Below are 10,797 nucleotides of genomic sequence, written 5' to 3'. Positions count from 1 at the left end.
GAACTGAGCTATCAAGCCGTGGAAATATATGGAGAAACCTTAAATGCATATTAGTAAGTGAAAAAAGACAATCTGAAAAGGCTACATACTGTATAACTTCAATTATATTACATTATGGAAAAGGCAAAACTATGGAGACAGTAAAAAGATCAATGGTTTCCTGGAGCTGGAGGAGGGAGAGGTGAATGAATAGTCAGAACTCGGAGGATTTTTAATGCTCTGCATGATACTGCAGTGGTGAATATATGTCATTATACGTTTGTCCAAACCCACTGAATGCACAACACTGAGAGTGAACCCTAATTTAAACTCTGTGCTTTGGGTGATTGTGATGTGTGAATGCAGGTTCATCAAGAGTAACAAATATACCCCAAATTGGTGGGAGATGTTGATAAAGGGGGAGGCTGTGTGTGTGTAGGGGGCAGGGGTTCTATGGGATATCTCTGTGGCTTTCTCTCCACTTTTCTGTGAACCTAAAACTGCTCTAAAAAAATAAAGTCTTGAAAAGAAAGTGCCATGGAGAGCAGTAAGAAGTAAGGGAGACCTGTCCAGAGAGAGCTTATACGCAAAGAGAGAAAGCAAAATAAGAAGGGACGTCCTCTACTTCTTTTACGATAATATTCTTCTAAGTCCTCTAGGAGAAAGTAAAATGAGAAGGCCACGATGCAGTTTGGTGGGAATGTTATATCATCCAGCTCGAGTAAAAGGGCATCTAGAACAGTGGTGCCTGACATTGGTTGCATCCTGGAATCACCTGAGAGCGTTAAGAAAAAATAACAACTGAGTTCCATCTCCAAAGATTTGATTTCATTGGCCTGGTATGTAGCCTGGGCATTGAGACTTTAAAAATCTCCTCAATTTCAATTGAGTGGCCCAAGAGCAAGGGCCACTGCCTTTGCGGGAAGACTAGGACAACTTTGCTGTCCACCAAGGAAAGGAAGTCAGATGACGTTGCAAATATTGAATTTGAGGTGAAGATGCTAATTTGGGAAAACTGAAAGGAAGACTTGAATCTGTGAAGGTCAAGTGCCCTAGAGGAGGAAGCGGTTCTCTGGCAGCACCCACAGCTGGATGCAGGCCTCGGTGGCCAATTTGCCGTGACTCCGAAGCCTGTCAGCCGTTTAAGTGTCTGGTGTACCTTTTCTCTCCTAAGTTTTATAGGACTTGATTTGAGAAAAGCCTTCTTGGCTAGGTTCCTATGCAGGGAGACAGAGAATGTTGAATCTCTCCAAACACATATTTGTCTAGGCTATTTTGGCAGGTTCCCCAACTAGGTTGACCGAAGGTTGGTACCAGGCAAAGCACCGTCTTCAGAGGCAAAGCCAGCGCAGTCAGATGCCACAGCGCTCCGGTACTCAGGGAACCTGCTGGGCAAAAGCTACCTCTCTTCTTCTCTCATGATAAAGCAGGGTCAAAGTACATTTCTGAATCTGTATTTTCAGGCAAAATGACCCCTAACATCTGGTCCCATAAGAGTTTTAATGTAGCACCTCATGAAGCTGAAATTATGACATAATTATTTTTCTAAGTTTGTCTTTTCATAGCTATGTTGGCATGAAAATCATGCAATTTGAAGAGGAATTATATAATTGCCATAGTAGTGAATATTTTCAAATATGATTTCTAGCACTGGTTTTGAGAAAGAGGTTTATCAATCACATTAAAAGCCAATCATATTATCTTGGGGTTTAGATATTATTTCAGAAGAGGTGATTTCTCATAGGTTGACTCATGCCAAGCAATAATAAACTACAGTATACGATTTGCACTGAATACCTCCTCTACTTTTTTCATTTTATCAAAACAAACCTAGGGCACCAACACCGTTATTCTTGCCTAGGTCATGTATAGAGCTTTAATTACTTTATTCTTCTACAGCTGAGTCCATTGATGTAAAGTGGAGATATTTTTAGTTATGTTTTACAGAAGAAATTGGAAGGCTTCAGGAAGAATCAGAGGTGTATTTATGAAGAACCCATTTCTGTTCTCAGCAAAGTGTCCTGGGATCTGCCTTGTGGTCTGTCTTTACCTTTAGGTTGCTCTGAGCCCAAAGTAGAATGGTCTCCACAGCTCTCCTCAACTTGGCATTGCTCGAGATCAGGACGGCTGCATGTCCAGATGGACAAGCTGCCATTGTGCCCACACAGACCATGACCCCGATCTTGTTGTGGCAAAGCATCAGTAAAGGCACTGAGGTGAGAGCAGCACAGAAGGACACCACGTAGAAGCAGAGAAAGGAGACAAGTGATTTGAGGGCTCTGATGTGGGCCTCCAGGCTGGGGTCACAAGAGTCTCTGGTTTGGGACTTCATTGTCCTCATATGCCTCCCTAGGGAGACGATCAGCACCCCAGAAGAAACCAGAAAAAACAGAAAAGGGGGGATAGACAACAGATTGCAGAAGACAAAGGGGTAAAAGAAATCAAGTTTTGCGATTTGCAAATTGAGTCCTGTATTGTTGTTATTCATGAATAATAAAGCTGTGGCTGTGAAGTGAGATCTGTTGAAAAAATCCCACACACAGAGGACACTGCAGATGCAGGAGAAAAGACTAGCAGCCAGGAGCATCTGGGGGACCTTCCTGGAGATCCAGCTGGCCAAGAAGAGCAGGAGGGGGTGAGAGAAACGGACAATCTTGGAGCAATAGAGGAGACTGAGGCAGGTGGCCATCCAGAGGCTGGCTTGGTTTGTGATCACCCAGAGCACGATGTTGATTTGGTGGCTGTAGCTCAGCGGGGTTTTCGTCTGCTGGAAGAGGGTAAGCTGGATGGCATTCAGAAATAGCAGCCCATGCAGGAAAAGCCGGGTGACGCTGAGACACAGCAGCACAAGATCACAGTTGCTCAGTGGCTGCCTCTTTACCATGTCCCAAAAATTCACCAAGAAAATGAAGGCATTGGCTAAGATCCCCACAGCAAACTCTAGGACTGAAAGGAACAGAAATGCACACTTGACTTCATATGACACAGTCAAGGCGGGAGTCAGAGTCCACATGTTTCTTCTCTAGTTGGCAAATCTACTTAAGACTCAGATACCGCCCAGTGGAGAAGGCTGAGGGTATATTCTGAGCCACGATCTTTCCTTCACAAAGCATATAGCTTTTGCCCTAGATCTATTCCCAAGTAGGTCCGTAAAAAGTTCTGCCAGGAAACTTAGACAGATGTTGCTTTAGAATCTCTCAGATACACACAGGGGCTCATCATAAGGGTGGGAGAGACTGATGGCTCCACCTCTCGGGTGACTCAGAAGCTTTCAATAAATCTAGGAGTTTCTGTATATCAGCCACCCAAGAGGGCCACAGCACAGCACCAGGCATGCAAACAAGACAGGGTGTCAATTTCCTAAGCCCAGTTTTGCCTTCCCATCTGGACCTGTGTGGGTGGAGAAGGGAATAGGATTTGCTTATGGGTTTCAAGGAAACCTGCAGCAGGCAAAGCAGATATTCTCGGTGAACTAAGTTTGAAATGGTGTCCCTTTCCATTTGCATTCCTTCAATCACATCTGAGGCACAGCCCTTATCATGACTGTGTTTTTAACATGGACAAGCGCATGGTTCTTCTCCAGGCACCAGCGTGCGGCTGCAGTTTTAGCTGCCATTGCTAAAGGTTTCATTCAACATTATTATGCCAGAAACTGTGCTTGGTAAGAGGTGTATTTACATGAGCAAGGGCAGCACTTTGCCATGAAGGGAGACGGAAGAGAGACTATCTAACCTGGACTATTGCAGAAGCCTTTTAACTGCTCTCTCCGCTTCCTACCTCCTTTTTCTGTTTCCCCCTTTCCCACAAAGTAACAATAATGATCATGATAAAATATAACTTAGATCATGTCATTGCTGTGTTCAAACCTCTCAGGGCCTCTAAATTCCCTGAGTATAAAAGCTAAGTCCCTGCAGTGGCCTACAGACCCCACATAAGCAGGGCCTCTGCTCCTTCTCAGATGTCGTCTGTGATGCTTGCTTCCTCCCGCCTTCCACGACAGCCACGTGGACCTCTTTCCTGTTCTGTGAACTCACCAAGCAGCCTCCTACTTCAGGATCATCGAACGTGCTCTTCCCACTACCTGAACTGTTTTTCATCTACAGACGTCAACGTCTCACTTGCTTCTCAAAAGTCACCTGATCAGAGAGACCTTCCCTGACTATCCTAGGAATGGCATCCCTTATCCCATTTTGGGTGCACACTAAAATACTTCACTTGTTTATATTCCTTTGTAGATTCAATTACTTATCACCTATGAGCCCCCACTAAAGCATCAGCAGAGTCACACCTACCTCACAGGGTTGCAAGGTCTACATGAATTGGCACATGTGACATTCTTGGAATTGTGACTGAGATATGATGTCAAATGAATAATTATTAGTTATTATCACCACTGTTCTAATGTTTGTCCCGATGTTCTTCACCCTGTTCTCTTTCCTGCATATTTGTTTAAAATATTTCTTAATCTAAGAGTTCTCTGCACTGGCCCATTTGTTTCTATAGATATTTTCTTGGTCTTTCTCATATTTGCTTTTGACTAAAGCTCCTTATTTTATTTTATTTTATTTTATTTTTGGCTGGCCAGTATGGAGATCTGAGCCCTTGACCTTGGTGTTATCAACTCTGCACATTAACCAAGTGAGCAACCAGTCAGCCCAAAGCTCCTTATTTTAGCTATAAGTAGTGACACAAATCAATGATTACTAAAAATGTTCACTCCTGTTTAATTCTGAACTGCTCATATACAGATATTAATAGGGTCCTTCATCACACATAACCATATAGCACTGCCATTGTATTTTATTCATTGTATTTGTGATCGCCTCATTTGGAGCATTCGATTTTACAGATTGCCAAACACTGAGACACTGAGTTCCGCACTCTCAGCTGAAGCTGATTTCCGCCTTCTCTTCACCACACCAGCCGACTGCATTGTACCAAAGGTGTTTAGGAAAGGAGTTTGCTACCACGAGCGTCCAGGTGAAAACCACTTGCTCCAGTGCACGAGCAGAGATATACAACCACAGAGTTACAGCCATTTATATCAAAATCATAACCTTTTATATCAAGAATCAATAAAATCCTCGATGGATGTTGATTTCCTGGAGTATCAGATCCCACCATAGTTTTTCAATTATCAAGGGCTCTTTCAGAGAAATGGCACAAACCCTCATTGACAGCCTCCCCTATTTGACTTATATACACACGTGTTTGGAATTATATAAACAATCACTTGCATTTATAGTCTTTAGAAATTGGCTGTTTTTTGGAAAACTGGATCACTTAGGAACTTAAACAACAGCACAATCCACCACAACACGTACAACAATAGTGGCAGGAACAAAAACTTCCTTCATCGAATGTAATAAAAAATTGCCGTTACTTGAATTTTGCAGATAACACATGTTAAAAATTCTGTAACCTATATAAATTTGTGTTTGGACTTTTGCTGCCATTAATTTCGGATATTGGAATTGAATTCTTTGGACCGATTTTTAAAATCTGCTATTGGTTAGCTTGACAGAAGAATACTATTGCCAGTAATATCGAAACTTATTCCCTCAAAATACCTTGCTTAAATGTTTCTAATGACTGGATAGATGGATATATTAAAAGATATTTATTCTGGATGTTGTAGTGGGCACTGAAGATACATTGGCAAACAACGGGACATAAGAAGAACTGAAAGAGCAAAGGAACAGTACATACCTCAGGGTAGGGGGAGGAAGGGGGGTTGTCCAGAGAAGCCTTCCTGAAAGTGATGTTGAGGTAGATAATTTAAGGATGAGTAAGAGATTTCATATTATACAATAGATGAAGTCATTTTAGTAGGAAGTGATAGTTACCCTAAAATTTAAAGACAAGATGAGCAACAATCTAACAGAAGTTAACAAATATCAGGATACAATAAACAAGATTAGTTGCAACCGATCTTACAGATACGATTGTCAGAAGACTTGCATTTGGATAAATAAGCTGCAGTTTGTTTAAAATAATGAATTGTGGTATAAATAGTATTTTGGGATCACTATCTACTAAAATATTAGAGATATATAACTGTACATATAATCTTGATAGATAGATAGATAGATAAATAGATAGATAGATAGATAGAAATCATGATTGAATTTTTTTCCTATACCTCAGTCTCCCCCCCACCTCACCAGGATGCAAGGATTATACTAGTGACAAGGCACTGGTGTAAAAAAGGTTGCAAAATTCTAAAAGTCAGAGACACAAAGGGGACCTCTCAACCCACTACAAAGTTTAACAAACAAAAATGTCTTTACTCTCAGAAAATTACATGCACACACACATACAAACACACTGGGAAAGAAGAGAGGTTTTTTGGAGAGTATTCACCGAGCCTAAGAGTTAAGAGAGCAGAACATTGCTAAATACTTTGGCCTTGTTTGGAGGAAATTGGAAGGTGCTGTGCTAATAATAAACCCTGAGGTCTGAGGAATGCTTGAACAGAAGTTGAGGTTCTGAGGGCAGGAGGCTTGCTGAAGGGCTTGGCCCAGCCAGCACGAGCAAGAAGACCACACTGTCAAGTGATTAGAAGGAGAGGGCAGGGGCACTGGTATCTCAGTCCCTAAGGAGTTAGAAAACGAAGCTGACTCATTTTTCAGGGACACAGTGAGATGTTCCTGGAGATCAGCAGCTGTGTTGGGTTATTTTGGTGGCTGCTCTGTCAAGGTGGAAAAAGGGGAGGGGATGTGCACTGTAGGCGGGGACTGGAAGAAGATGTGGTGACCCCTGGAAGAGGGGGCAGTTCTTTGAGATGAGCAGGCTAGGGTACAACTGGGCATTGCCAGATAAAAACCCGAGCACCGTGTCCTACGAAACCACCTCATCATGTTAGCCCACCAGTATTAGCCTGAAGCAGAGACAAGAAGCACCCCCTCTGACCTTACAGGGCTTGCTGTGGCAGTGGTCAACGCTCCCAGCACCTGGTGACGATCATGGTTATGGGTGGATAATTAGGCAGCACCCCACTATGTCAACTCTTTCTTATCTCCTCTTCCCTTCCTGGGTGGGGTATAAGAAGAAACAAACAGGTCCCGAAAACTGGAAAGGGCCTAAGGAAAGAAAGTTCTGAAATTAAGGTTATAAACAAAATGGTTGCAGACACTTTAATAATTAGATTGGGTTACATAAAGCACTGCATCGATTTAATTTTAAAACTAGTAATGAGTCAAATTTGCTATAGGCAGATTGGATTCAAGGTCAAGAAAGTCTGTATATTTTTGAGGACAAAATGAGCTTAAGGTTTGAACTTTACTGAGTTGAGACTCAGTCCTTGCTACCTTCAATGCACCTCTCACCAACCTGACCCCCAACCTATCGACCTAGACTCAAAGCAAAAGGGCAGCAGTGGAGAGACATCAGGGAAATCCAAGCAAGGCCTTGAGAAAATAAGTCAACAGGGAGCATGAGGAAATGGCAGTTTACGTGTGAAATAGCACATTCCTTAGGGAAAAAAGCCATTTTACTTTAGAGGGAAAAACACCACTAAACGACTTTAGAAGCAAACTTAACTGAGAGAAACAATTTAATGATACTGGGACAGACAACTGACAGGAAACAGACAATTGGAGTAGTATCATTTTGGAAGAGGACAGTGGCCGTGATGGAAAGCACTCAGAACAGAGTAAATGGCACCCAGGAAGGAGCTCTAAGGAGGCCAGTGGGCTTGTAGCTGGAGGTGAGACTGGGGACGCCAGCTCCAGTTTGCATCCTGTGGGTGGGCAGACAGCAGCACAGAGACTTGTGCGAGACCGGTGGGAAAGGACAGACAACCTGCTCTCAGGAAAAGCAGAGGCTGAGGATGAGTCCTCCTGTGTCCAATTTTCCCAGAAAATCGTACAAGGATACAGTCCGGACAAACCTTTGGAAGAGGCATGGAATCACTACCGTTTTCGGGAAGTTCAAGCCAGCCTGGGACTGAGTCCTCCTGTCACTATTTAACAGCTCCCACCAGGTGGCGCCAGACCACCGTGAAGTCTGTAATTCCGGCGTGCTCATGGCGAACGTGTACCCCAGCCATTTTATTTAATTTAGCAATAATTTGATCCTATATTTTACAGAATTGAAGTTTTAGACTCCACTTAATGCGTTTTGGTCAGCTAAATATTCTTTAATCCCACAGTTGCCCTGAGAAGAATGTAATGATACTTCTGTTACCAGAGGAGAGGATTTGGGGAGGTCAGATAGGTGACCTCAACCTTGTCCCTTACCAGGACCATCCACAGGAACGATTTCAAGAGCAGAGTCAGAGTAGAAAGTGAAGACAGGTTTCATGTAAAGAGTGACACCCTTCAGAGGCAAAGTGTGGTCGAGAGTGAGCAGCCTCCCTTGGGCCCTTGATTCTACCTTTATAGTTGGCTAGCTATACATTTTCGTGATATTTATGAATATTTAACTAAGGGGGCGGTTCCAGGTGACATAATTCTTATGCTACTGTAGCCTTGGGCATGCTCTTTTGTTCCTTTCAGAGCATGAGCAGTAGTCAAATGACAGCATATGCAGTGTACTTGAAATATGCTCCGTGCTCTCCAGCACCTCCAGTGGAAGGTCATTCAAGGACAAACTCCTTTCTATTGAGCATGTTCAACCACTGAAATTGATCAGACCTGTCTCCTGTAGTTTCAGTGTTGGGAGCTGTGCCTGAAAATAGGTGCAACATGCAACAGTAACTCTCTTCTGGCTCAGGGTTTCAAAGAGGAGCCTGAGCTCCTGAGAGCTTTGTGGTTCTGGGAAACTGAGCAACTTCTATCTCACTTCCGTTTCACTGATAAGAAAGTGGGGTTTCAGGAAACTTAAATAGTTAAACATCTTGGCCAAGGTAGCTGAACTAGTAAGTGAGAAGCCAGGAGTCTCACCCCAGATATCCTGATTTTGCTTTTGGTACTCTTTCCTCTAAGCCTGACTACCAATCTGAGGTGCAGGATGGAGAGGATACCTGTGCTTTGTTAAGGTGACTGGTAACATTCTCTCCAACTTCAGCCCTATTTGAATGTTTTTTGTTTGTTTCTTTTATGGAGGTGGGTAGCAGTTGAGTCCTTGTGAACCCTCTCAGGGTACATGTTGTCTTAGCAGACATGTTAATTGACATTCACTTGAAGGCTCCACCAAAAATGAGATTCAGGCTTTTGTTAGAAATTAAAGAGGGACTTTGATGCTTTTAGATGGTATTATAGCCAAGAGTCCCAGGAATTCTCAAATCCAGCTCTGCAAGTTAGTCCCGTTACATGAGAACAGCAGTGATATGGGGTGTAATGTGGGTATTATTTCATTAAAAGTGAAATCAGCACCCAAAGACTCCCAAGGCAGAGCTCTGTACAAGTCGAGCTGGAGCGGGCAGTAGACCTGGGCACAGTCCACCCAACCAACTTGTTGTTCTGTCCATGGTAGATACTCCCAATTGCCTGTACAACATCAACTCTCTCCTCTTTGTTACCAGAACCCTTGTGTTTATTGGGCATGCCAATATTTCCAACTAAAAATAAACTGCATTTTTCATCTTTCTTTCAGACAGGTGTGGCCAATGTGACAAATAAGAAATAAAGGGATGGGATTTCTAAGAAAGCCCTTGCTGCTTTTATTTCTTTAATTCCTTCAACTTGGATGGATGATATAGTTGAACTCCAACCATGAAGAAAAAGTCAAGGGAATCTCAAAACCTTGACCTTGAGCAGCTGAAACCACACCGCAACTACTCTCCTCTAGGCTTCTCGTTAGGCAATAAAAATAAACTCTTATGTCCTTAAGCTGCAATGCTTGGGCCACTATTACTGGAAGCTGATCCAATCACTAACTGATCTATTGTGAAATCTATATCTTGAGATCAGAACGCTCAAGTGTAGACAGAGTGAGAGACAGAGGACAGGCCAGAGGGAGAGAGACAGAGGGAGATATGACTTACCCACATAGTTGGAGAAAGAGAGAAAGAAGAGATCACTCACTTGCAAGAAGGGTCCTGAATCTACCTGCCCATCTAAACATGTGAAGCCAGGAAATGAATGGAGAAAAGGTCAGTCTGCTTCCTGTCTAGGTTTGCTTGTCACGAAGAGGCAGAAAACAGGAAGTGCAAGAGAGGAACCAAGAGAAGAGATGTCTCTACTTCCCCATTTTAAGCTGTATTGTTTTTGTTCACACATAATTGTCACGGGGAGGAGGCAGCGTGGTACTTGTATGGGGAGATGAAGTTAAAGATTCTCTCATGCAGTGCTTATTTCTGATCTGCCTTTTAATTTTGTTCTTGCTACTAATTGATCCTGCTATCAATTCTCTCTGTGTCTTACATTCAGAAAAAGAATCTCAGTGGTCTTGTGGTCACAAAGCAAGATGCTTCATAAACCGTTGGCCAATAAATGGATTGGCCGTCTTTGGGTTATGCGCCCATCCCCGGTTCAGTCAGCTTTGATACCAACACGGAACCTTGTGATTAAGGACGTAAATATGATCACTTTCTTTGGCAGGGAACTGCAGGTAGGGATTTCTTTGGAGGAGCATTTAAACCCCTCTTTAAGCTTCATTTTGTCCACAAACATGAGCTAAGGGAGAGGAGGTTTGGGAAAAGCTGATAGAGCTGTAAGACCCTGGATGACAGCCAGCCCTGTCTGTTTCTCTCTAATCGAGCATAACGTAAAAAAGGCGAGAGAACATCGTGTAGCCCTGGAACTTTGAGGGTTCTCCCTCTGCAATCAGGAGTTCAGACTGTGCCCAGATGGAGACAGTGTGGACATGGTGATTCCCAGACAGCAGAGCAGGAAAGGGAAGTATGTGTGGGAGGGAGGCCGGGCCAGAGAAGAG

General features: G+C 43.2%; 1 protein-coding gene across 1 annotated transcript; it reads right to left on the bottom strand.

Annotated features, from left to right (window-relative positions):
* Positions 1–1,987: 1,987 nt before the first annotated feature.
* On the bottom strand, positions 1,988–2,992 carry TAS2R38 (taste 2 receptor member 38). The gene has a single exon (XM_063100090.1). It carries the CDS (start codon positions 2,990–2,992, stop codon positions 1,988–1,990), a length of 1,005 nt encoding a protein of 334 aa, XP_062956160.1.
* Positions 2,993–10,797: the final 7,805 nt, after the last annotated feature.

This window comes from Cynocephalus volans, chromosome 6 (assembly GCF_027409185.1).
Source record: "Cynocephalus volans isolate mCynVol1 chromosome 6, mCynVol1.pri, whole genome shotgun sequence".
NCBI classification, from domain to species: Eukaryota; Metazoa; Chordata; class Mammalia; order Dermoptera; family Cynocephalidae; genus Cynocephalus; species Cynocephalus volans.
This window is presented reverse-complemented; position numbering and strand designations above follow the sequence as displayed.

What these genes read in the sequence shown, in the direction of transcription:
- TAS2R38 (XM_063100090.1), bottom strand. Translation starts at nt 2,992, where the DNA reads ATGTGGACTCTGACTCCCGCCTTGACTGTGTCATATGAAGTCAAGTGT.